The sequence below is a fragment of the Podarcis tiliguerta genome (genome assembly GCF_965153285.1).
Source record: "Podarcis tiliguerta genome assembly, chromosome: 1".
Lineage (NCBI taxonomy): Eukaryota > Metazoa > Chordata > Lepidosauria > Squamata > Lacertidae > Podarcis > Podarcis tiliguerta.
This window is the reverse complement of record NC_139534.1, coordinates 124947785-124974135: the sequence shown is the minus strand read 5'-3', so window position 1 is coordinate 124974135 and position 26351 is coordinate 124947785. Positions and strand designations below refer to the sequence as shown.

The 26351-nt window shown below is 45.8% G+C and overlaps 1 protein-coding gene across 3 annotated transcripts in view; it reads right to left on the bottom strand.

The window, feature by feature from the left end:
• Nucleotides 1-14551: 14551 nt before the first annotated feature.
• The window catches only part of SGPP1 (sphingosine-1-phosphate phosphatase 1), a 70340-nt gene continuing 58540 nt past the window's right edge, over nt 14552-26351 (bottom strand). For all 3 annotated transcript variants that reach the window (XM_083438279.1, XM_083438278.1, XM_083438280.1), the window contains 2 exons: nt 20774-20863; nt 14552-18416 (listed from right to left, as the gene is read on the bottom strand). In XM_083438279.1, the coding sequence (XP_083294405.1) occupies nt 17865-18416; nt 20774-20863 (642 nt within the window). In that variant the 3' untranslated portion in view covers nt 14552-17864. The remainder of the gene's footprint in view (nt 18417-20773; nt 20864-26351) is intronic.

Here is a 26351-nt window from a genome sequence, read left to right as displayed (position 1 = left end):
GTTCTCCTTGACCTTGGGCTGGGCAGATGGGCGCTTCCCAGTGAAAGTGAGTCTGTTAGCTGTCTCTCTCTGAGTTCTTCTTCTCCTAGCTGCTCACCACCCAGTTCTTCCCAGCTTCTGCCTTCTGAACTATGTCCCTCTGCAAACCACTGTTCCAGATCTATACTGTTGCCCTGCTCCTGGGAAGATTCAGGATCCTGATCAGGAGCAGGGGGAGGGGGAGGTTCCCACCATTCCTCATCTGTGCAGCCCTCCTCAGCACAATAGAAATAATAATAATAAATAAATAAAATTTTTTTATTTATATCCCGCCCTCCCCAGCCGAAGCCGGGCTCAGGGCGGCTAACAACAATAAAACAGTACAACAGTACAACACAACACAACACTCTAAAATCATTCATTATAAAATTAATTCAAAACAAACCACTGGCAACCATTGGGCCAGAGCTCTGCGAAGATTGCCGAAGGAGGGAGTCAGGCTGCGCCCTGGCCAAAGGCCTGGTGGAACAGTTCTGTCTTGCAGGCCCTGCGGAAAGATGTCAGGTCCCGCAGGACCCTAGTCTCTTGTGACAGAGTGTTCCACCAGATCGGAGCCACAGCCAAAAAAGCCCTGGCTCTAGTTGAGGCCAGCCTAACCTCTCTGTGGCCTGGGACCTTCAATATGTTTTTATTTGAAGACCGTAAGTTTCTCTGTGGGACATACTAGGAGAGGCGGTCCTGTAGGTACGAGGGTCCTAGGCCGTATAGGGCTTTAAAGGTTTAAAGCACCTTAAACCTGATCCTGTACTCCACCAGGAGCCAGTGCAGCTGGTATAGCACCGGGTGAATGTGATCTCACAGCGAGGACCCTGTAAGGAGTCTCGCTGCAGCATTCTGCACCCGCTGGAGTTTCTGGGTCAGTCTCAAGGGCAGCCCCACGTAGAGCGAGTTACAATAATCCAGTCTGGAGGTGACCGTCGCGTGGATCACAGTGGCTAGGTCAGGGTGAGAGAGGTAAGGAGCCAACTGCTTAGCTTGGCGGAGATGAAAAAATGCCGCCTTTGTTATAGCTGCAATCTGCGCCTCCATGGAAAGGGAGGTGTCGAAGATTACACCCAAACTCTTAACGGACGGTGCTGGCACTAATTGCGGCCCCGCAAGAGATGGGAGTTGCCCCCCCAATTCCATATCGCCCCGTCCCAGCCAGAGGACCTCTGTTTTCGAAGGATTTAGCTTCAACCAGCTCCCACGTAGCCATCCAGCCACAGCTTCCAAACATCTGGTCAGTGTGTCTGGGGCCGAGTCAGGATGGCCATCCATCAACAGATAGAGTTGGGTGTCATCAGCATACTGATGGCAGCCCAACCCAAAACTCTGGACAAGCTGGGCGAGGGGGCGCATAAAGATGTTGAAAAGCATCGGGGAGAGTATCGCACCCTGAGGTACTCCACACACCAAGGAGTGGCGCGATGACAATTCCCCCCAACAAATACTTAACTAACTGATCAATCATGTCGGTTCTGCCTCCCCAACAAAAGTCCTGATTTCCCAAAAATCTCAACAACTTTTGGTGACTCCCCTCCCCCCCAAAATCTCAACAACTTTGGCAAATCCTCCCAATCCTCGACTCTTCGTGACCCCCTGGACCAGAGCACGCCAGGCCCTCCTGTCTTCCACTGCCTCCCACAGTTTGGTCAAACTCATGCTGGTAGCTTCGAGAACACTGTCCAACCATCTCGTCCTCTGTCGTCCCCTTCTCCTTGTGCCCTCCATCTTTCCCAACAACAGAGTCTTTTCCAGGGAGTCTTCTCTTCTCCCTTTAAAAATGCTCTACCCCAGGTGCTGGCGGGTATTGCTATGCCACTGTTTGCCCCGCCCCTAACAAAAGTCCCCATGCTGCCACCTTCAATGCAACCTCAAAGCCTTGCTGCTGCTGCTGCCAAACAAGGGAAAAGGCCCATCAGGAAGACATTGCTCTCTACACAGAGCACAGGGGCTAGAGTGGCTCTTCTCAGTGTTCTGCACAGGAGCTCTAGGACCCAGCTCTGTGGTTGGACTATTAACTTCAGAGCTCCTCCTGGCAACTTTACTGGTGGCAAAGATTCATGGAGACAGGCTGGCCAGTTTGCAGGGGAGCCTGTATGGTTGTGCTCATGTGTGTGAAGTCACACCCACACCATACTTTTAGAGTACTCTTAAAGCACTTTGACAGCCATGGCTTCTTTCTTCAAAATATTATGGGAGCAGTAGTTTGCTAAGAGCACTGGGAATTGTAGCTCTGCAAGGGGTCTCCTAACAATTCTCAACATCCTCACCAAACTGCAGTTTCCAGTGGACACCTGGTACCACAAACGCTGGAGCATAGCTAGAATGGAAAAAATTGGGCATAATTTGAGATTTCGACAAGGACTAGAACCTCCACCTATTTTTTATAACATTTGGCATTTGTTGCATATACAGCTGGATCACACATGCTATCGTCACAAGCCTAGCAAATCTTGAACTCCACTTGGGAATTGGCTAATATTATTTCTGTACACAAAGACAACTTTCACCCCTGCTTGCCCCCACCCTCCTTCAATGACCTGGAGTTTGTTACTTAACCCATATGTTAACCCTTATGCTACCTGCCTGTTTTATGGTTTTGTTTTTCATTTTTCACCTGCCGTTATTGCCCTTCTCCTTGTTTTATACACATTATAAAATGGGCCTGCGGGATAGCTCAGTCGGTAGAGCACGAGACTCTTAATCGCAGGGTTGTGGGTTCGAGATCCACTTTGAAAAAGAATCCTACCTTGCAAAGGGTTGGACTTAGCTGACCCTTGCGGTCCCTTCCAACTGTACGATTCTATGAAAATGATTTTTTGAGATATATTTGGGAAGCAGAAGGTCTTTCTTTTCGCCTGCTGCTCCTTGATTCTTTGGACACGGGTGGCGCTGTGGGTTAAACCACAGAGCCTAGGACTTGCTGACCAGAAGGTTGGCGGTTTGAATCCCCGTGACGGGTTGAGCTCCCGTTGCACGGTCCCAGCTCCTGCCAACCTAGCAGATCAAAAGCACGACAAAGTGCAAGTAGATAAATAGGTACCACTCTGGCGGGAAGGTAAACGATGTTTCCGTGCGCTGCTCTGGTTTGCCAGAAGCGGCTTAGTCATGCTGGCCACATGACCCGGAAGCTGTACCCTGGCTCCCTCGGCCAATAAACCGAGATGAGCGCCGCAACCCCAGAGTCGGTCACAACTGGACCTAATGGTCAGGGGTCCCTTTACCTTGATTCTTTAATTGCTGTCACCAAGGACAGAACCCAACTCTTTCTGCTATTCTCCTCTAAACTAAAAAACACACAAATGCCTGTTTATTAGGTGAGCAGCTTTGAAGGGAGTCTGACCAAAGTCTCATTCCCAGAGCCAGTGCACTGAATATCTTGGCTTTTATCTTTTCTAATCAGCCCTGCTCCCAGAGGTGCAGCAGCTGGGATCTTTGCCGCTGCATTTGATCTCTCCGCTGGCATCCTCCTCTCCCGTCTCGTTCCACCTGCCCCTGTTACGACAGCAGGGCAGCAGCGCCAGAAGAGAGAGAAAACGCTTTGCCTTTGCAGGTCCCGTCATGAATATTTCAAGGACTCGCTCTGAATAGCTGCTCCCAGCTTTAAAAATGCAAAAGGGTTGTGACACAGGCAGCCTTGCTAAATTGCACGCTGTTAGCTTCCATAATGGAGGGGCCTCTTTTGCTTGCAATGCAGGGAGCGCACACAAAACCTGCGTCTGAAAGACGCCCACATGGTACTTTTTATGGACGTGAAAGACTGGCTGGGTGCAGAGGAGCGGTAGGAGGCACCAACTGGGGAACCCCCAAGGGAAGAAGCCTCAGAGCCTGGGAACTGGTGATGAGACAACAAGGAGTGGTCAGAGGGAGAAGAGGGAGCAGACTGAGAGGAGGAGGCATTGGAAGCTGAAGAGGGAACAGGGCTTAGTGAGCAGGAAGAGTCTGGGGCAGAGAGGTCCACAACCAGAGGCAGAAGCAGAGGCTGGAGAGGAGGGGGCAGTGGCGTGGCGTGGAGGGTGCAGGGGGGCCGGCCGCACCGGGCGCAACATCTGGGGGGGGGGCGCTCGCACTTGCAGCTCTCTGCCCCTACCTGGCTCACTCACTCTCTCTCACTGCAGTGCTGGCTGTGCGAATCCGATCTGAGCCGCCGGGTCGCCGCCCACTGTGGAGGGGGGGGGTGACAGGCGTGCGGTGCGGTGTGGAGAGAGAGCGAGGGATTATCTGGGGGAGGGACAGTGCAGTGGGGGGGCGCAAATTACTTGCCTTGCCCCGGGTGCTGACAACCCACGCTATGCCACTGGGAGGGGGCCAAGAGATAGAGATGAGACAGGCTACTGAAGAAGCCAGGGGGTCTCCTCCTCCTCCTCCCTGGTCACCCAGAACCAGGAGAGGAATGACAATGGCGGAGCAGAGACAGACAAGACGATGGAGTCTCAGATTGCTTAGGAAGGACCCAGGGGAGAGCAGACTTGGAGGCCTACTGCCTCGCCAGATTGGTGCATGCTCTAGTTACCATATTTTTCGCTCTATTAGACGCACCGGATCATAAGACGCACCTAGTTTTTAGGGGAGGAAAACAAGAAATAAGAAAGCAACACAAAGCCTCCTGAACGAAGAGGGACCACTCCTCCCTCTTCCCTCAGCAGGCTTTGCAGGGCTATCCCTGAAGCCAGGAGAGCAAGCGGGATCGGTTCGCACTGATCCCTCTTGCCCTCCTGGCTTCAGTGAAAGCAAGCCTCCTGGCTTCCCCCCCACCTCCCGCAAGAGCCGTGCACTCTTTAAAGGGAGTGCGGCTCTTGGGGGCTTTTTTGGGAGGTGGGGGAAGGGACAGAGTCGCGCGCTCTGTCCCTTCCCCCAGCTCCTGCAAAAGCCAGGGATAGCCGGACGAAGCCTCCGCAGGGCAGCGGGATGAAGGCTCCGTGCTGCCCTGCGGAGGCTTCGCGCCGCTAAGGCAGAAGCTAGAACAGCTGGGGGAGTGCTGCACAGTGCTCCCTCTAGCTGTTCTGGCTTCTGGGGTAGCCCGCGAAGCCTCCACAGGGCAGCAGGGAGCCTTCATCCCGCTGTCCTACGGAGGCTTTGCGGGCTACCCCAGAGCTGCTCAGGAGCATGGGGCATCTGCGAGCAGCCTGCCACTGCTCCCGGGACTGGAGGGGGAAGCCCGGGTTTCCCCCACCAGACCCAAAGAGCAGCCCAGGAGTGTTCCGCACTCCGGCAATTTAGCTCCAGGGACCACACATTCGCTCCATAAGACGCACAGACATTTCCCCTTAGTTTTTAAGAGGAAAAAAGTGTGTCTTATGGAGCGAAAAATACAGTATCTCCCGCTTGGACTACTGCAATGCACTCTACGTGGGGCTACCTTTGAAGGTGACCTGGAAACTGCAACTAATCCAGAATGCGGCAGCTAGACTGGTGACTGGGATTGGCTGCCAAGACCATATAACACCAGTCCTGAAAGACCTACATTGGCTCCCATTATGTTTCCAAGCAGAATTCAAAGTGTTGGTGCTCACCTTTAAAGCCCTAAACAGCCTCGGCCCAGTATACCTGAAGGAGCGTCTCCACCCCCAATGGACACTGAGGTCCTCCTTCATGGATCTTCTGCTGGTTCCCTCACTGAGAGAAGTGAGATTGCAGGGAACCAGGCAGGGGGCCTTCTCAGTAGTATCACCCGCCCTGTGGAATACCCTCCCATCAGATGTCAAGGAAATAAACAACTATTTGACTTTTAGAAGACATCTGAAGGCAACCCTGTACCGGTGTAGGGATCACATGGGATTACCATGAGGAATTATAAAATATACATCATAGAATCATAGAGTTGGAAGAGACCACAAGGGCCATCGAGTCCAACCCCCTGCCAAGCAGGAAACACCACCAGAGCACTCCTGACATATGGTTGTCAAGCCTCTGCTTAAAGACCTCCAAAGAAGGAGACTCCACCACACTCCTTGGCAGCAAATTCCACTGTTGAACAGCTCTTACTGTCAGGAAGGTTTTCCTAATGTTTAGGTGGAATCTTCTTTCTTGTAGTTTGGATCCATTGCTCCGTGTCCGCTTCTCTGGAGCAGCAGAAAACAACCTTTCTCCCTCCTCTATGTGACATCCTTTTATATATTTTATATACATCAAGCCATCGTGTCCACGATAAAGACATTGTGTTGACTGGGTTTGATATATTGACGATAATTTCTGATTAAATCCCATAAGATTCTACATTCATGCACTTTTCATGCCCTTGGGCCTCTGCTGCCCATTTCTCCTTGCCTGACAAATCACGTGCACCCTTAGACAGGCAGGCGTCCTGTGTCCTCAAAGACTGGGCAGTTTCGTCTTTGTAGTTCCTAATATGTAATCTTAAGATGTTAATCTTGGAGCCAGGAACATGAAGGTGGTAGTGATCTGGTCTTTCTGGCCATCCTTCTTATCATGTTTATTTCCCAGCTCTGGGGTTGCCAGATGCAACCCTTTGTAGTTCTCAACATATTTACCCCATTATATATGCATGCTAATTAGTGTTGTAGTGTTATTTTTCCCCCACGTGGGGTTTGATGAAATCCTCAGAGGAAATGTGATTGGTTCTTACGAGCACTGTGTAAAAGATTCTTTTGCTAATAAAATGGCCTGGTGAGGGGTGTGGTTTATGCACTTTCTCCGAGAGCTTTGCTGGTCATAGCCTCGTGTCTTGTTTTTAATCAGGGTCCAGTCCTTCCTTTACTTTGCAAACGCAACAACCGGGAAATTTTTTGTGTCTCATGTTTTACAGTTTTGTGTGTGTTGTAAGCCACCCAGAGTTGGTGGGGAAATCCAGCCAGATGGGTGGGGTATAAATAATAAAATTATTATTATTATTGCTATGGGAAGGCGGGGACCATCAGTCCTCACAACCACCTCACAGGGGCAAGTTCTACCAAGAAGGGTTGCTGTGCTCACTAGGCCTGGCCTCCTGAGGTGTCTTGTTTCTTTGAATAAAGAGTTAACTTTGCTGGCGCAGTGTGATTTATTGCTCACCTGCTCCTGACACTCATCCCTGACAGCTCACTAGTACAATCAGAAGCTGATCTATTATGGATTCCAGAACCTCTTCCTGTGAGGCTACAGGAGACCCGGTGAACACAGGGACCTCCAGTCTCCAAGATTTCACAAGGCCTGGTATATGGAATACAGGGAAATGGGAGCCAAGCAAAGGAGCCAAGCCTTCTGAAGCTCACGGAAGCTAGCCATAAAGTTCAGCATCTGGTTTGGGGCAAGTCGTTCCTCTGCCTCTCTCAGCGAGTTAGTGGCTATAAGGGTTTATCACAGCTTACTCGCAACTCTTAGGTTAGGGCAGGAAAGTGATCTAAATGAATCATCTCGAATGGAAAGGCAGGTGTAAACAGCTAAAATTGTCCCACAAGGATTATGCAAGGGCAGGTGGGTTGGTGAGGACGTCCAGGCATGTCCTGAAAAAGGGAAGACTTGAAAAGATTTTATCGACAGGTTTTCAGCAGTTGATTCAGAAAGTGAAGTTTAGGTTTGATATTCAAAGAACGAGGCAGAATCTGCAGAGATCCAGAACTGCAATGGTCTCAACCGCAGGAGGGAAGCCATTTATCTGTGCGGAGCTGGGGGGTTTTTTTGGAGGCGGGGGATACCAGCTACCTGCGCAGACCTGCCATGCCTCTGCAAGGGGCTCTCTGCTGCCTCCCAGAGCCCCCTCCTCCTTCTCCCTCAGTCCTGTCAGGGTCCTAGCGCCCTCTCACCTTCTTCCCAAAGCTGGGAAAGCACCAACTAGGCTTCGGGAAGGAGGCAGGAGGACTCTAAGGACTCTGTCAGAGCCCTCGCACCACCTTCCATGCGCCTCACTTACCCGGGTTTGGGAAGGCAGCGCCAGGGCTGGAGGGGGAGTAAAATGTTGCCGAGGGCTGCCAAAAATGCCTCGAGGGCCACATGCGGCCCTCGGCCCGCACGTTGGACCACTTGACCAAAGGTAGGGACCTCCCTTTGGCCTGCCAACTATCGCAGAACTCCAGCTCCCATCAGCCCCAACAGGTATGGCCAATGGTCTGGGATGGTGTTTGGCAACACATGGCAGGCCAGTGGGATGTCCCCACCCTTGATCAACTGCAGGGCAATCCAACAGGCGGCCCTCAGTGTGTTTTTTGGGGGGCCTTGGCCCCTCCAGCCCTTGCGCTGCCTTCCCAAAGGCACTGGGCTTTGCGAAGGAGGCATGAGAGCTCCTTCATTGGAGGTTTTAAAGCAGATTGGTCGGCCATCTGCCAGGGGTTCTTTAGCTGCAATTCCAGGGGGTTGGACTAGATGACAGTGTGACGCGGCAGCTAAAAAAGCCAATGCAATTCTGGGCTGCATCAATAGGAGTATAGCATCTAGATCAAGGGAAGTAATAGTGCCACTGTATTCTGCTCTGGTCAGACCTCACCTGGAGTACTGTGTCCAGTTCTGGGCACCACAGTTCAAGAAGGGCACTGACAAACTGGAACGTGTCCAGAGGAGGGCAACCAAAATGGTCAAAGGCCTGGAAACGATGCCTTATGAGGAACGGCTAAGGGAGCTGGGCATGTTTAGCCTGGAGAAGAGGAGGTTAAGGGGTGATATGATAGCCATGTTCAAATATATAAAAGGATGTCACATAGAGGAGGGAGAAAGGTTGATTTCTGCTGCTCCAGAGAAGCGGACACGGAGCAATGGATCCAAACTACAAGAAAGAAGATTCCACCTAAACATTAGGAAGAACTTCCTGACAGTAAGAGCTGTTCGACAGTGGAATTTGCTGCCAAGGAGTGTGGTGGAGTCTCCTTCTTTGGAGGTCTTTAAGCAGAGGCTTGACAACCATATGTCAGGAGTGCTCTGATGGTGTTTCCTGCTTGGCAGGGGGTTGGACTCGATGGCCCTTGTGGTCTCTTCCAGCTCTATGATTCTATGATTCTATGATTCTATGACCCTAAGGTCCCTTGCAAATCTATAATGGGAAACCCAGCCAGATAGGCGGGGTATAAATAATAAAATTATGCTGCTGCTGCTGCTGCTGCTGCTGCTGCTGCTGCTGCTGCTGCTGCTGCTGCTGCTGAGGATTGTATGGGAGATGCTCAAAGGCACAGGTGCTCCCAGTGGGTTTTCAACAAGTAACAACAGCTACTGCTCTCTGAACGCCAGGGAGCCGAGCCATCTCAAAAGGAAACAGGGATGCAAAATTGACATGGAGGGGTTGGCATTCCAGAATGGCAAGCCCTAAAGCCCTCCGGGACACGTGGAACCTGTTTCACAATTATTTGGCTCCCAGCAGATTGAAAAACTTGATATTATGTGTGCATTTCATCATCAGCTTCATAGAAGAAATCCTACTCAGGCTCCACATGTGATAATGAAAAATTTGCATTCAATTGAACTCAAAAGGTCTTGATGAAATGGGTCCACTCCCTACTATGGCGAAACCAGCAAGAGTCTTGTGGCACTGGAACAATCAACAGTCTTGACTGCCGCGTAAGCTGCCTTGTTTGTCAAATGCACAGAAGCGTTCTCCGTTGGCAGATGACATAATGCACAGCCACACAGGGAGGGGAACGTATGCATCTCATGCTTCATCTGAGCATTGCGAGTCGAGCTGACAGAAGCTCCTTTCGCAATAAATCTGTCAGGGCTTCTAGCACCAGGAAAGACCCAACTTCCATTTTTGCTGCAAACAGGCTCACGAGACTCCTGGCCTTATTATAGCGTTTCCCCAAGAGCTCTGCTTCCTCTCTTTACACAAAAAGCACCCATCAACGCCTGGCACAAACAACAGCTTGTGTCTACCTAGGTTATTCTCTGAGTATATACCCACTGAAATTGATGGATGTGGCTCACTTAGATCTCTGCATCTAATATTCCCAAGAGGATGACTTGGCCGGATGCCACCCAAGGGGTTTGCGTTACAACTCCCTCTAGTAGCAAACTCAGGTGGTGGGTGCTGATAGCACAGAGCCATAGCAAGAGGCACAACCAAGCTTTGCAGAGGTACTAATACATTTTTGAGTAAAAGGGGGGGGGGGGACAGCCCAATGAGGGTTGGGTATTCTCTGTATCTGCAAAGTATTGAGGTCCGTTGTTTGGTTGTAGGTCGCATTGGGTTGCCTTGGGTGGTATAAAGTGGCTGACAAGTTAATAAAGAATGGGGAAATGGGGAATTGTACAAGGGGCGTGTGAAGGAAGAGCAACCGGCCTGAAGCTCTGGTAGATTTTAATATCCTGGGGGAAAGCCTGGCTGGCAAGCACTCCAGCTAGCAGGCAAGGCTACACTCCCAACATTGATATGAAAGGGAAATGTCCAATGGAGTTCTTTGTGACCAGTGCCATTGCACAAGGTGGCAGGTTTTGATTGCTATTAAAACTGTAATAAATATTTATTTTGTATTATTTATTAAATTTGTATACTGCCCTTCTTCCCAAGATCTCAGGGCGATTGGCAGCAGACAAGATAAAAATACAAAACACAGAATGAAAACAAGAACAAACCAAACCAATACCCCCTCCACAAACACATTTAGAATAGAATAGAATAGAATAATAATAATAATAATAATAATAATAATAATAATAATAATAAAAAATTTTATTTATACCCCGCCCTCCCCAGCCAAAGCTGGGCTCAGGGCGGCTAACAACAATCAAAATAATCCAACATTCTAAAAACCTTTCATTATAAAAATTAATTAAAATCAAATTGATGGCAACCATTAAGCGAGATTCTGTGCAGATTGCCAGAGGAGGGGGTCAGGCTGCGCCCTGACCAAAGGCCTGGTGGAACAGCTCTGTCTTACAGGCCCTGCGGAAAGATGTCAGGTCCCACAGGGCCCTAGTCTCTTGTGACAGAGCATTCCACCAGATTGGAGCCACAGCCGAGAAAGCCCTGGCTCTAGTTGAGGCCAGCCTAACCTCTCTGAGGCCTGGGACCTTCAGGATGTTTTTATTTGCAGACCGTAGGTTTCTCTGTGGGGCATACCAGGAGAGGCGGTCCCGTAGGTATAGAATAGAATAATTTATTATTTATACCCCGCCCATCCGGCTGGGTTTTCCCAGCCACTCTGGGCTGCTTCCAACGAAGTATTAAAATACAGTGGTCAAACATTAAAAGCTTCCCTAAACAGAGCTGCCTTCAGATGTCTTCTAAAAGTCTGGTAGTTGTTCTTCTCTTTGACATCTGATGGGAGGGCATTCCACAGGGCAGGTGCCACTACTGAGAAGGCCCTCTGCCTGGTTCCCTGTAACTTGGCTTCTCGCAGTGAGGGAACCGCCAGAAGGCCCTCGGAGCTGGACCTCAGTGTCCGGGCAGAACAATGGAGGTGGAGACGCTCCTTCAGGTATACTGGACCGAGATCATTTAGGGCTTTAAAGGTCAGCACCAACACTTTGAATTGTGCTCAGAAATGTACTGGGATCCAATGTAGGTCTTTCAAGACTGGTGTTATGCGGTCTCAATCACCAGTTTAGCTGCCGCATTCTGGATTAGTTGTAGTTTCCAGGTCACCTTCAAAGGTAGCCCCACGTAGAGCGCATTGCGGTAGTCCAAGTGGGAGATAACCAGCGCATGCACCACTCTGGTGAGACAGTCCACGGACAGGTAGGGTCGCAGCCTGCGTAACCAGGTGGAGCTGCTAAACAGCTGCCCTGGACACAGAATTGGCCTGCGCCTCCATGGACACCTGTGAGTCCAAAATGGCTCCCAGGCTGCACACCTGGTCCTTCAGGGGCAGAGTTACCCCATTCAGGACCAGGGAGTCCTCCACACCTGCCTGCCTCCTGTCCCCCAAAAGGATATAGGGTGTTAATCAGCCAAAGACTTGGCTTAAGAGGCAAACTACATCCCTGCTCCTTCAGAGGGAATTTAACCCCCTTAAGAGTAGACAACTTCCCATCCATCGCCAACAGTGGACTGAGCTCGTTTGTTGGCTCACATCCAGTCCATCACCGAGGCGAGACAACTGTCCAGCACTTCCACTGCCTCACCTGCAGATGTAAAGGAGAAGTAGAGTTGTGTGTCAACAGCACATTGCTAACAATGTAGGTAATCTAAAACTCCTGATGACCCTGCTCAGTGGTTTCATGTAGATTTTAAACAGCATAGGGGACAAAATCAAACCCTGAGGCATTGAGAGCTCCACAGAGCCGAAGATCACACCTGCCCCCCAAGCATCACCCTCTGGAAACAACCATCCAAATTGGACCAGAGCCACTGCAAAGCAGTGTTATCACACCTAACTTGGACATCCGCTCCAGAAAGACACTGTGGTCAATGGCATTGAAAGCTGCTGAGACGTTGAAGATTAACAAGGACATATTTTCCGTCGCTCTCGCAACAGAGGTCGGCCAAAGCAGTTTCTGTGCCCGAAATAGGCCTGAACCCCAATTGAAATGGATCCAGAAAATCAGTTTCCTCCAAGAGTGCCTGGATCTGTTCTGCAACCACCTGCTCAAGAGTCTTGCCCAAGAAGGGGAGATTAGCAACTGGCCAGAAGTTGCTTAGATTTGGGGAATCCAGGGAGGGTTTCTTGAGAAGTAGCCTTACCACTGCCTCCTTCAAGAAGGCAGAGACCGTCCCCTCTCTCAAGGAGGCATTAATCGCCTCCCTGGTCCAGCCAGCTGTCTCCTCTCTGCTAGTTTTTATCAGCCAAGAAGGGCAAGGGTCCAGAGTGCAAGTGGTCGATGGCATTTGACCAGTTTTCCTCTACTCACACCCGAACCGTCTCCCAGTCTGTTTCCTCGCTAAGCTCTGGAGTACAAGCTCTGGGCCTGCAAGACAGAACTGTTCCACCAGGCCTTTGGCTAGGGCACAGCCTGACCCCCTCCATCGGCAATCTTCGCAGAGCTCTGGCCCAATGGTTGCCAGTGGCTTGAATTAATTAATTTTATAATGAATGATTTTAGAGTGTTGTTTGTGCTGTACTTTTGTACTGTTTTATTGTTGTTAGCCGCCCTGAGCCCGGCTTCGGCTGGGGAGGGCGGGATATAAATAAAATTTATTATTATTATTATTATTATTATTATTATTATTATTATTACCAGGGAACCAAAAGGGCTCCACAAAGTGGGAGAGGGCATTCAGGGGCGATCATGTCAACAGCCTGAGCCATTCGGATGTTCCGGAGGTCAGCCAGGGCTTTGACAGGAGCACCAGTCGCATCAGCTGGAAAATCCCCCAGAGCCATCTGGAAACCCACTTGATCCATCAGACTCGGAGGGCGGACCATTCTAATAGTTCTCCTGCCTCTACGGAGGGGGAAAGGTGCTGAGAGGCTAAATATGAACAGGGAGGGATCTGATCATGACAAGCGGCTGATGTCAATATCTCCCACTTTCAGATATGGATGTTGGTCCTCCAGAACCAGCAGTCCGGGAGTCCTCAGCACTGCCTCTGATACCAGATCTGTCAGCTCAGGCACGAATCAATTATGTGCACATTTTGGTTTCTTTCAAATTATTTTACAACGGAGGGGAACACGATCAGCACCGTCTACGCCGGGTGCAAAAACGTTTTGGGCTGTGATCAACTCTTTATAGGACAGGACACGTTCACTGAGATTACATCAATTCATCCCCCCCCCCCCCCCCGGAAAGCACAGTAAAATGCAGTTTTATTTGATTCTATCCTACAGGTTTATTGGGATTGTGTTTGGCTAGCAAACAAACCATAGGTAATAATGTCTTTTAGGTCAACAGAGGACTATCACCTTGGGAGGAGGGGTATTGAGAGTAAAATGGTGTTTGGCTGCCTTCAGCAGAGCATCCAAAAACCCCACTTCGTCCTTACCAGGTCAAGGTGCATATAGTAAGAATCTGAGGCATTCTAGCACCCAAGGCAGAAAACCTGACAAGAACTGCTCCTAGGCAGTAAAAACACACCACTTAGCAAACCACTTGCTGACCTGTCATGATACCCAAAATCAATAGCCTGAGGTGGCCAGCTCATTCCTCCACACGAGTAGCTTGGCCCTGAGGCGACCGCTTGTGCAAGTCATAATGGAAGCCGGGTGATGACCAGATAACATTTGTTTTGAAGCGCCTTTCCGGGCTCCCCATTCATTGGCAGGCTTAATCAGAGTGCCGTTTGGACCTTTAAAAGCCCATACAGCTTCAGACCCAAAGTCCCAGAGATCAGTCTTAATTCAAGGTTCTCATCTTGAGGTGCAACAGGTTGGGAAAGAAAATCTCTCCAGGACGCTTGGCTGGCACATACTCTTGATGTTTTAAGCTGACAAAGTAATGTGTATGAAATATCCTGCCACCTTTTTAAATTTGAATGTTGTTGTTATGTTTTATTACTGCCAATATTTATTATATAAGCAATTAACCTTATTCATTTATGTATTATTCAACAGAAGCTTTCAAAGGGAATTTTTTTAATGAAACTTTGGGGAGGGGGGAATAGTAATAACCACAGAACTGGGTTGCAGATCACATGATATTTTTTCATTAGAAAGCTTAGCTGAGTGCCTTTCTGTTACACTCGCCACTGAAACTGGGACACAGCCAGGCAGTTAAAAAAAAAAACAGATTCTGGAACTTCATTTTATTTTGAAATCATATAGATGGATTCGTGATCTGTGTTTAGTGCTTTCAAGTCCAACTTAAACAGAATAATAATACAGACTAAATTTAAAATTTGGATGCGATATTTCATTTCAAGAGAACTACAGGAAGTAAAAAAATATACAGAGTAACAGTAGAATATACTACAGTGCATGCTTTTTAAACTTTGGAGAACATGATTTGCACACTAGTATATGCACAATTAAATGAGCTCTTTCTGCAAAACCATTTCTTTCTGCATTAAATTGTTAAAACAGCAGGAAAAATTAATCCCCCCGATTGCAAGCATCTTACTTGCAACAGTCCTTCCCTGTTTAGCCCTTTCAACTACTGTACTTACATTAACATTATTTATTGGAGAAAAGTCAATGTGACTGTAACAAAAAAAGATGTCTATAAACATTATTTTCCCTCACTGCTGTGCTTTCATTTAAGATTAAATGCAGTATTCAAGGATGCAAGCAAATGCTTATCTGTTGCTCAGCTGATTGCTGGGAACTGTCAAGTGAAGCAGAGAATTGTACAATTACTCAATGTTTTCTTCCAACGCACATTCAGCAAATAACTATATGAAGAGTGCAATTCTATGCAGATTTACTCAGAAGTCCCATTGTGTGGATAGGAATGCAGCAAATGATTTGAAAAGTGCAGCAGTACCAGTGAATATTCCCCAACAGCAGCTATTTAAAATGATAAATTAGTGGTTTACAAACAATCACTGGTCAGGATTCAAAAAGCTGCTTAGGTTTACGCAAAGAGTTTGCATTAGTCCTATGGAAATTTGGACACTGAGCATCTGGACCCAATTCACGTCAAATGGCTGATGGATCATCCATCAAATTATAACTTCTCAGGCTCATGAAACTAGTTGAATAACTTCTTTGAATCCAGATCAGTATTTTGGCCCTTTGTAACAGGTCCTCATCATAACGTACATTTGGAGCAATCACCAAATGGGCATATCAGAATATAATCCAGTAATTACAGCAGCTACAATAGAGAAAGACAGTGTCTTTCATAAAACAGAATTTGCATTCATAATAAAGGATCCTGTTTCAAATTCTCGTCTGCAAAGGAATCAGAGCTAAAGGTTCTGTATAGACATTTCAGGAAGACTGCAAAACATCTATGCTTTGTCTGAAATTAAGGTTCAGAACAGAGTTATCGATTTTCTAAAAAGTGGGAAATTGCCACAATTGCGTCCATGTCCCAGCAGCCTGGAGAATTCTGGCAATCCATCTGCCACCCAGTGAGGCTAAATCATGTCTGCTACATAACTCAGCCCATGTTCCATCTTAAGAATGTTATAAGCTGCAGTCTTTAGGCAATCTCATGCCCAAACTTTTTCTCCCATCCTGAATTTGTGTAACATCCAGACTGAGAAAGGGTTTTGGAGAGCACAAAACCTTGCTCACAATATTGTGAAACATTTTGGCCCGGTCCCAAACAAAAGGATTACTGTATGATGGTGTTTTCTAATGGACCAGCACAGCTACCTGCAATTTTTTGTGTTAACTGGAAGTTAGAACACATATTGTAGTCCAGATGGAAATGACCTATTGTTGTTTTAACAGGTGTGGACTGCGTAAGCCAAGTTTAATTAAATCACAGCGCCAAAATGAAATTAATGTCGCAGGGAAATAATTCAGTGCTCCGACTTCTTTTATGAACAGAAAAGGATGATGCCACCAAGAGATAAGTGCATTGTTGTCGAGGTCTGCTACTGTAATTTTATTAATGCATAGTTTGTACGTGCATAAGAACTGCACAGATAGGTTGAGGCTGGGCTTGCTGTCATCACACTTCTTCCCCCATATATTAAATGTACACACTATAAACAAGTTAAAAGTGCTTCAGTGTTCTTGAGTTATTAGCTCATGCAAATCCACCTGTCTGTGAGACAGCAAACACCCTCTTCTCCCCAGTCTTCCTCCGTGCAGCTCCAAGCATCGTGTATCAGGCTTGTCTCCAGAGAACCTTGAGAGAGCAAGCCACATCAGAAGGCATTGCTGCCAATAAGTTGCCAGAAGAATAGCCTGCCATAGTTCTACTCGGCGTGCCAACTCTATTGGGCAACGCAACTTTAGACAGAACATCCATAACGAAGCACCCAACTTCCACAGAAGAGTCAGCCACATTTAAGTGATCACTCTTGACACTGTATTGCAGCTATCTAATACTTTTGGAAAACAAGAGTTAACTGATAATATGCAAGTTTTGGACAGGTTTCTTCCAAAACCAGCATTAAGAAGACTGATCAATCTGAAATGAGTCTGAAGAAAATGATGTGGAATTAATTGTTTGGCGCTAACATACACATGGTTCGAATTTGTAATTTTCAGCACTCTCTCTCTCTTTTGGATATAGCATAACTATATTATAAATTAAGACAGCAGAAAAATATATGTTCTTCCAACAGCATACACGGCACTTTAAAAATACCTATAAAAAGCAAGTAAGCATCAGGTTCACAGCTAGCGAACACCAATGTAAATTTCAGCTCAATTGGTTTTCAAACTTTTAATACAGAAGATAAATCTTTATTTTCATTAGTTATGTGGCTAGTTACATTTTAAAATATCTGCCTAATTCAGTAAAAATTTAAAATAGTTGTGGGCTTTTTTTTATATACATCACAGTATATGGTGCTTTTTAATTCAGCAACAGAAAGGCACAATTATCAAGCAAAAAGAAAAAAAGAAAAAAGGCTACAGTACCTAAATGTAACTGGTTTGTATTGACAAATTAACGATGTTTTAGAATATGGAAAAGATTCTTAAATACCAGGTTCTCTCATTAAAATTTTGGTCCATTAGAACAGCTTCCTTCCTACGCAAAACATTTGGAAGTGCTGAGGTAACAAGCTTTTTCACCAGAGCAGTTTGTGGTCCGAAGAAACAAATAACTTAGTATGAAATGGCTTGAACTGACCACAAATCAAACTTTTGGATCAACTAGAAACATAACCAGTTTTATACATGTCCAAATAAAGAGAGAGGTACGTTTATAAGTTTGAGGCATCGACAGTATATATGCATACACATACACAGAGTTTACATTTTGTTACAACAGTAAGACTCGACATGGCATTTCTCAGGGACCTGAAGCTTCTAGGTCTCTTAACTCTAGGATCGAAGACTGGAGCTCTCTTTGCTTGCCCCGTACTATTTCAGCAGAGGCAGCGCGATAGCGCATCTCTGTGTTTCTCAAACGGTGAACCTTCTCTCACAATGTCCGCTGTTCGCCTCCCTTCCCATGCCAAGGAAAAAACACCAGCATCAGGACAGACCCATTACGCGAAACAGGCAGGGAATCAAGAAAGTCAGCGCAAACCCCACCATTCCATAGGTGCAGTAGCGATAAGGCAGCTCCACCTCCATGCGTTGCCGCGCCTGCCGAATATCGTCACAAGGGATGCGGAAGATTTTACAGGCCAGTGGGATGGTGACTTTCTTCATGGCCCACTTCGTGAGCAACAGAATCACCACTCCAATCAGCAACCGCAGCATGACTTTCCCAAAGAGAGTCACGGTGAGGGAGGGAGGCAGTAAGGGAAGCATCTCTGGAGAAGGATCCGGTGTCATGTTCAGCATGTAGATGACGTGAGAGCCGCACGCAACGCCGGCACCGCAGCCCAGGATCTGAGCAGTGTCTCCTCGCGAGGTGCTCCAAGTGTCAAGAGTGAAGGAGAAAATCCCCAAGGCAAGATGGAGACTGATGATAATTAGGGGCGCGTACGTGCAGGTTAAGTTGAAGCTGTCAACTAGGTCCACAAGTGGAAGGAAGACAGCTAAGATGAGAAGAGCGTAAAAGAATCCAGCGATAACATCCTGTTGTAAAGGGGGGGGGGTGGAGAGAACAGATTAATACTATTTTAACAATATGGTGGTTTCATAGGACAGGTGTTTTTCAAACTTCCCTCCCCCCAGAATGTTTTAGTACAGCAAAGGAACATGGGTACAAGAAAGAAGGGGGGGGGGCAACGCTTCAGTAATGCCACAATCACCACCCAAGTTTGCAGTGATGCTGTTCATCCTAAATGCACCTCTAGCACAGAACTGCTGGCTGCTTTTCTGGAGAGAAAACTTTCGGTGCTAGCAGATACATCCAGATACAGAAATAGAAGAGACTGGCCAGCATGCCAGTTGTGCAACAGGTGGACAACAGCATTTTCACGTCTCTGAAAAGGTATTGCCTATGTAAATTAGGAACGGCAACCTCTAGCCCAGGAGCCAAATGTGGCCCTCCAGTCCTCTCTACTTAGTCTTCTGAATTCTCCCCAGGTCACACTCCTCCCCGGCCTTGCTTCCAGTATTTTTGCCTGGCTGGAATGTATCCTTGTACTTTGATAATGCCTCTCGTGTGTCTGGATGAAAAGACAGGGAGGGGTATGCAGCTGGGATAGCTAAAGTTGGTAGAGTATGCGACTCTTAATCTCAAGGTTGTGGGTTCGAGGCCCACGCAGGGCAAAAGAGCCCTACATTGCAGGAGGTTGGAATAGATGACCCTCGTGGTCCCTTTCAACTCTGCAATTCTATTATTCTATGTGAGCTAGTGTGGAAGCCAGCCTACTGTAAGGTAAAGGTACCCCTGCCCGTACGGGCCAGTCTTGACAGACTCTAGGGTTGTGCGCCCATCTCACTCAAGAGGCCGGGGGCCAGCGCTGTCCAGAGACACTTCCGGGTCACGTGGCCAGCGCGACATCGCTGCTCTGGCGAGCCAGAGCCGCACACAGAAACGCCGTTTACCTTCCCGCTAGTAAGCGGTCCCTATTTATCTACTTGCACCCGAGAGTGCTTTCGAACTGCTAGGTTGGCAGGCGCTGGGACTGAACAACGGGAGCGCACCCCGCCGCAGGGATTCGAACCGCCGACCTTTTTGATCGGCAAGTCCTAGGCGCTGAGGCTTTAACCCACAGCGCCACAGAGGTAAAATTAACATTAGTTGCTCTACTCACTTTCGTCTCTGGCCCTTGAAAGGTTGCCCTTATGCTAAAAAAGGGTCCCCACGAAGGAATACAAAGCAGGAGGATTCTCTAGTTAGAATGCAGAATCCCAAATCTGGTTTATTAGGTTTTTAGATAAACCTTTGCAATGTCCTGACTTTCTCATGCTTACATTATCAGAATACAAATTTTTGCTCAATTCTGTTGCAAGTAGTTGTGCCAGGTGTGGGTGGGTTTTATTTGTTTATTTGTTTGAGGAAGGAAACCAGCAAGAGCCCCAGATATCAAATGGAGAACAGGGAAGTGGCAGAAGAAATGCAGAACCCTAGAGAACAGCTGCCAAGTACTCAGACTGTGTGGATGGCAGATCAAAGAGGGGAAGGAGATGTATGGACAAGATGTGCTGCTCATACACAGAAATGCAAGCTGAAACTACGTTCGTGGTTTGGGAATCTTTCCTCTTTTTATCTAAGATTTGCAACAGAAGTAGCCTGGCCTAACTTGAAAGGGATTGTTTTGCTGTGCCAGAAGGAAGTTGTACTTTAAAAGTGTATTGTCTAAAACATGGTGCTTCCACTCAACATGCCTGCCCCCCCATACAGCCTTTTTTGGCTCTTCAGAAAGATGGCTGAAAAATGCATATGTTTATTTTCTGTTGCAGATGCAAGTAAAGAAGAAGGGAGAACTGTACATGAGCCCGAGGCTTGGGCAAGCTCATTCACATAACCTCCATTCATGATTTAGCATTATGTCTCAACATGATCACTGACTGAAGCCCATGTCAACTGCTAGTGTTGCTGGAGCAACACTCTAAGCAAGCAGGAATAGCAGGTCAAGGACTCATAGTCCTTAAAGCAGCCCTGCTGGCAAATCTGAATGCCCCTGCCCCCATTATATACCGGGCTCTTCGCATCCTTTCAGGAGTTAGACGTATTCAAGTTCCTTCAGTGGTTGATCCCTGTTTAAAGCAGGACATTTGACATGCTTTGTTTCTATAATATTATTTCAATGATACTTGGAAATTTAATTAGGTCTTCCAAGAAACAGAAGTCAAATTTGATCACTTGGAACTGCAAATGAGGCCCACATCTCAGCTCAAAGTATGTGCACTCTTACTGAAATGAAAGGAAGTAAGGAAGTGTATACATTCTAAAAATAACACATCAGAAGGATAAAACCTAAAACACCACTTGTATTAAAGTGTGTATGTGTGTGTGTATGAATGACATAACTTTAACTTACCAGAATTGAATGCATCCCCATATATATTCGGCTAGAACAAACCAGAGAACACCAGCAGATGGCAAGAACCAGCCCATATGCCAAAGGATACTGAGGAGACGAAAAGGGAGATGACATTGGAGTGTTATTTATTTACTTGCGTAATTTCATAAAATATATTGCTTGATTGTAAAAAAACAAAACAAAAAAAGCCTTAAAGCAGAACAAAACAATAACATTATTAGTTAAACCCATTTTAAAAATTCAGAAAATTAAAACCAGCAATAAACAAAAAACATATCCACATTCATATCCATAAAAATACAATTAGGTATTTAAAAGACCATTACAGTGGTACCTCGGGTTACATACGCTTCAGGTTAGATACGCTTCAGGTTACAGACTCCACTAACCCAGAAGTAGTACCTCGGGTTAAGAACTTTGCTTCAGGATGAGAACAGAAATCGTGCTCCGGCGACGGCAGCAGGAGGCCCCATTAGCTAAAGTGGTGCTTCAGGTTAAGAACAGTTTCAGGTTAAGAATGGACCTCCGGAATGAATTAAGTACTTAACCCGAAGTACCACTGTATCATAAAGTCATTTTAATGGAATATTTATTTAAAATATGTAAAGCCTGCTTACCGAAGGAATAGCTTCAATGCAAATTACAGTAAGAACAGTAAAATACAAGAATACCACACATATATCAGCTAGACATTCCAGTCATTGTGTAAATGGCAAATGGCACTTTGAAAAGGGCCACATTTATTTAAAAGGCACTGCAGCATGAAAAAGCAGGACAGACTTCCTCAGATACCTAAAAGCTAAGTGAGGGCACCAGCCAAACTAGGTCCCGGAAAGGTAAAGTTACATGATTTGGGCATCTCAAGAAAAAAAGGCCGTATTTCTAGTAGCAGCATTTTATTTCCACTGGGCTAGATTATGAAGCAATGTCTGGCTCTGATGTGGAAAACAATCAAAGTCCAAATCCCCTAACACAGCATGAAGCTGGGACTTGCTTATCAGTGCAGGTGCATGAATAAAACAAAACCCTAGGATACAAAAGTAAGTCATTTTAAAAAAATACAAGCAGAAGTAAAGTAAGAATTTTCACCTGCTTCCTATAATATCCACAACAAAATATCTAAGTGCACATGTTTTTGCTACTCCTGGCAGAGAATAAAACGGTTGTGGATAACAAATTGTATTCTTTCAGCTAAATTGGCAAAGCTATGTCTTAAGGAAAGGAACATAACGAATCCTTCTTCGAGATTTCCTGTGACCTTTCAAGCAGAAATTATTTACAGATGGTAATGGGTGAACAGAACACAGTGTTGGTTTGTGTTTATCCTACTCACGAAAGCATAAAGCAATCAAAATTAAAGATAATATAAAAGATTAGGAAGAGGTCAAACACGTTAATCAACTTTTTATTTTTACTTTTATCACATATGTAATAAAATTCAATAGCACAGCATAGCAAATTATTTACAAGTTAGTACTGATAAGAATCCAGTTTTACTATGAACTTCAACATTACTCCCATGGCATCTATTAGATTAAACTAGCGACAGTTTGCAGGAGGGATGCATTTCTATAAAAATGAATGGTGTAGCTATAGCCCAAAGTTGCATCATCACGAGCAGCAAGAGTGATTTTCATTACATACTCTATACTATAGACACCTCCTTGAATCTTTTGGATTTGTTTGCATCAATCTTCCACAAAAAAATGAGTGCAAGATACTCATTTAGATTTAGCCTCTACTTAGAGTCACTCTTTTCAAGAATATTTAACATTGCCAGAAACAACTAAATATTATACATTTTTTGACAAGATAACTAACATGCCCAGTATGAATGAAATTTTGGAAACTGCTGTGAATATACACTCAGCAGAAATAAAATTAATCAAACTTTTCAGCCTTGCTCACTGCAAAGTAAGCACAAAAAGAGAGCTCCAACTTGCCTCAAGTATTTATATTATTGGCATAATCCAGAGCCCTTTTACCCATTAAGCAGGCAAATTGGGCTTGCCATCCAATACAGTGGTGCCTCGCAAGACGAAAATAATCCGTTCCACGAGTCTCTTCGTCTAGCGGTTTTTTCGTCTTGCGAAGCAACCCTATTAGTGGATTAGCGCTATTAGCAGTTTAGTGGCTATTAGCGGCTATTAAAGGCTTAAGGGATTAGCGGATTAGCTGCTAAAAGGCTATTAGCAGCTTAGCGCCTTAGAAAAAGGGGGTGGGGAGCGGAAAAAAACCTCAAGAATCGCAAGACATTTTCGTCTTGCGAAGCAAGCCCATAGGGAAATTCGTCCTGTGAAGCGCATTGAAAAACGGAAAACCCTTTCGTCTAGCGGGTTTTCCGTCTTGCGAGGCATTCGTCTTGCGGGGCACCACTGTACTGGCCCCCAATCAGAACACCTGTAACAAACTTATGGTGGGCATGCATATCACACGATAAACTTTGGAATGTCTTCTCTATAAGACACCAGCTAAAGAGAAAACGTTCTTTCCTTTACACACAGCTTTGTAGATGTTAATTGGATGTAAAACAAACGCATACTTGATTCTCTGTTCAATCTAGAACGCAGTGAGGAATGGCTTTTAGGACGGCAGTACTGTAACTGGCTATTTTGAAATGAAAACAAGTAGCGTGTATACATTTTTCAAATTTACTACCCAGAAATCAGGTGGTGGGCAAAATATATGAAACAAATTAAGTGTTACTTGGCACCAGTTTCAATCACTACCTCTGTCTTTGGGTAAAGTCCAAATAGCAGCAGTACGTGACTCAGCTTACATGCTGCAAGCTGTGGTTTGGAAATCAGCTGCAGTTCAAAGGGTGCTGTGTTTCACCAACTTTCACAGGTCACCTAAGAGGAGATTTCCTACAAAACCCTTTACCCTTCATTGGGGGGTGGGATCCACTGATCACAGCCCTCTCATACTGATGCACCTAGTGGATTGCTTGTTCTTGCCCACAGAAGACAGTCATCATGAGTCCAACTAGGACCACATGCCAAGTCAAACCTCATTCCAGGGAGTAGCAAAGCACCTGCACCTGGAAGCTCCTTCCCATGTTCACTTGTGCACTCACAGTAAACCAAGGTTTGGTTTAGAGTGTTGTGTGAACCTGCCTAATGTCTCTGGTAGAGGCATCAACCACTTTAGATGTACACAGTAGGACCAACACGCTTAGATCCACATTTCATATTATTATCATTAGGATATGTTTAGCATTTACAACTTTTAATTTTAAAAATCCCTTTAAAGAATAGAGCCAATTTAAAACTCAAAAGTCATTTTTTTTAAAAAAAATATCACTGATTTTCATCTACCTTGCCCCATATATTCACCTTCCCATTCTTGATCAAGATGAACTATGCCGTACTTTTATGTTTGCAAGAGGTTAAAACCAGGATTAAAAGCTAATTCAATAGTTTAGTATGTTTAGCAGCTGTTTACAACAGGGTAACACCACAGCACATTAGTAAATGCTACTGCAAAAAGAGGGGAGCAGAAATGCACAAACCTGAGATAAAAGTCAAATCCACAGAGCTCCCCCAATCACAAAACTATGGCTTGTTAATGAAGAAGGATTATATCTAAATTGGACCTATAAAGTTTTTATCATGAGCTTTATTACAGCAGTTAACACTAACCTCTTCCCCATATGCATTATATATCAGCAAACTTTTTTTTTTAAGATTTGTTTCTTTAAACAAAGATTGCATTCCAGGAAAGAAAATAGCCAAGGGAACAATAAGACAAAGTCCTGTAAACATTTATTCTTCTTGCCTACCTTATCTGTTTTCCTATTCCCTGTTAACAAGGTTTTCTGAAGCTGGATTATCAGACGACTAAGGCACACTATCCACTACGATAATGAAATTATAACCACCTTATCTCACTTGAGTGGGGGAGACAGACACTGCCCATGCAATACTGAACTGTAAACAATGGCTAATGAAAAGCACAGGAACCAGAGCCTGCAGAGAATGAACCTAAAAGGTTTTCATATAGAGTTTCAAGTTACAAGAAAGGAGATTCCGACTGAACTTCAGGAAGAACTTTCTGACAGTAAGAGCTGTTTGACAGTGGAATGGACTCCCTTGGAAGGTTGTGGACTCTCCTTCCTTGGAGACTTTTAAGCAGAGGTTGGATGGCCATCTGTCATGTGTGATCTAGTTGAGATTCCTGCAATGTAGGAGGCTGGACTAGATGGCCCTTGGGGTCACTTCCAATTCTACAATTCTATGATTCTGTGAATGTTACCCTAAGTTTTCTTAGACTTCTTACACCCTAACTACACATGTTGCAAGGAGAAAAACTACAACAGCCTGATCCTATACTTGGAAATGACCTGCTGTGTTGCATGGGGCTTGCTAATAGGATAGCAGCAAATGCTATGGACCAACAAGGAGGTTTTCAAAAATAAGTAAATATAAGTAAATTGTAGACAGGACACCTCCTGGAACACCTGCTGTCCTGTGCTTTGTTTTTGCTGCAATAATATCAAACCTTTCCTGCAATAATATCCAATCTTTATGATTTTATCCAACCACGCTATTTTGCCAAGTTGATGTCTACGGTACAGAGGAAGAACAAAAATACCAAATTCTTCCAAGCTATTTAGGGAACAGTTTTCACTGATGTCTATTATCAAGTGTTGTAAAACAAGGGGCCCTGAGCCAAACTTAAAAAGAATATATATTTTGCATGTCCTCAAACTCTATTACATTATATCCTACAAAGAGCCACAAATGCTTTTGTCAGCCACAATATTGTAGATGCTGCACTGTACAAGACTGGATGCATACAACACCCTTCTAACGCTGAATAATGTTTGCTACGGTGCACTGCAAAGTCTCAAAAAGGGAAGCTGTCACAGAACGTGTGGCATGTTTCCAAGCCTTGGTTTCATTTCATTCATCATTTAATTTCCTCTATCACATAAACAGTATTTGCCAGTTCCCCACAGCTTCAGTTTCTACAGAAGCCATTTCTCTAAAAATGAATTTGAAAAAGAAACTGCAGTTCTGACAGTTTATTGCAATGTTCATGTGGTTTTCATGCCACTGTTTAAACCAGGGAGCCCTGGAAGCTGAAATTTCGTGAGAACAAGGGATATCCAAGGAAAGAATTAGATATTGCTTCAGCTGTACAGGCTCCCCAGCCATGTCTGCTGAGGTGAAGTGAATCTGGAGGGCACCTACAAGGGAGAATTGGCTGGTGTGGAAAGGAATCATCTGCTCTTATTGTCCCCCTGCCGTGTTTCCTAAACCGGAGCCTATTTCTAGTCCCAGGCTGCAGTAAAAATACAGGTCAAAATTTATAGGGAAGACATTTGCAGGGAAGGAATGATGAGGTGGCTCAGCACTGCCTTCCTGCCTATTCTCTGCACAAGAATGCCCTCACAATGGCACTAGGAAGCTAGAACCTCCTGACATAACAGTAGTAGACTGTTTGTAGTATGGTTATCATAAGCAGCACAAGGTGTCCTGCCACTCCTGGAAAAGAGCAGGGACTTGGCTCTGGAATAAAGTCAACTCCACATTCCTACCTGCCTCACCCAAAATTGTACTGCTACTGCTCA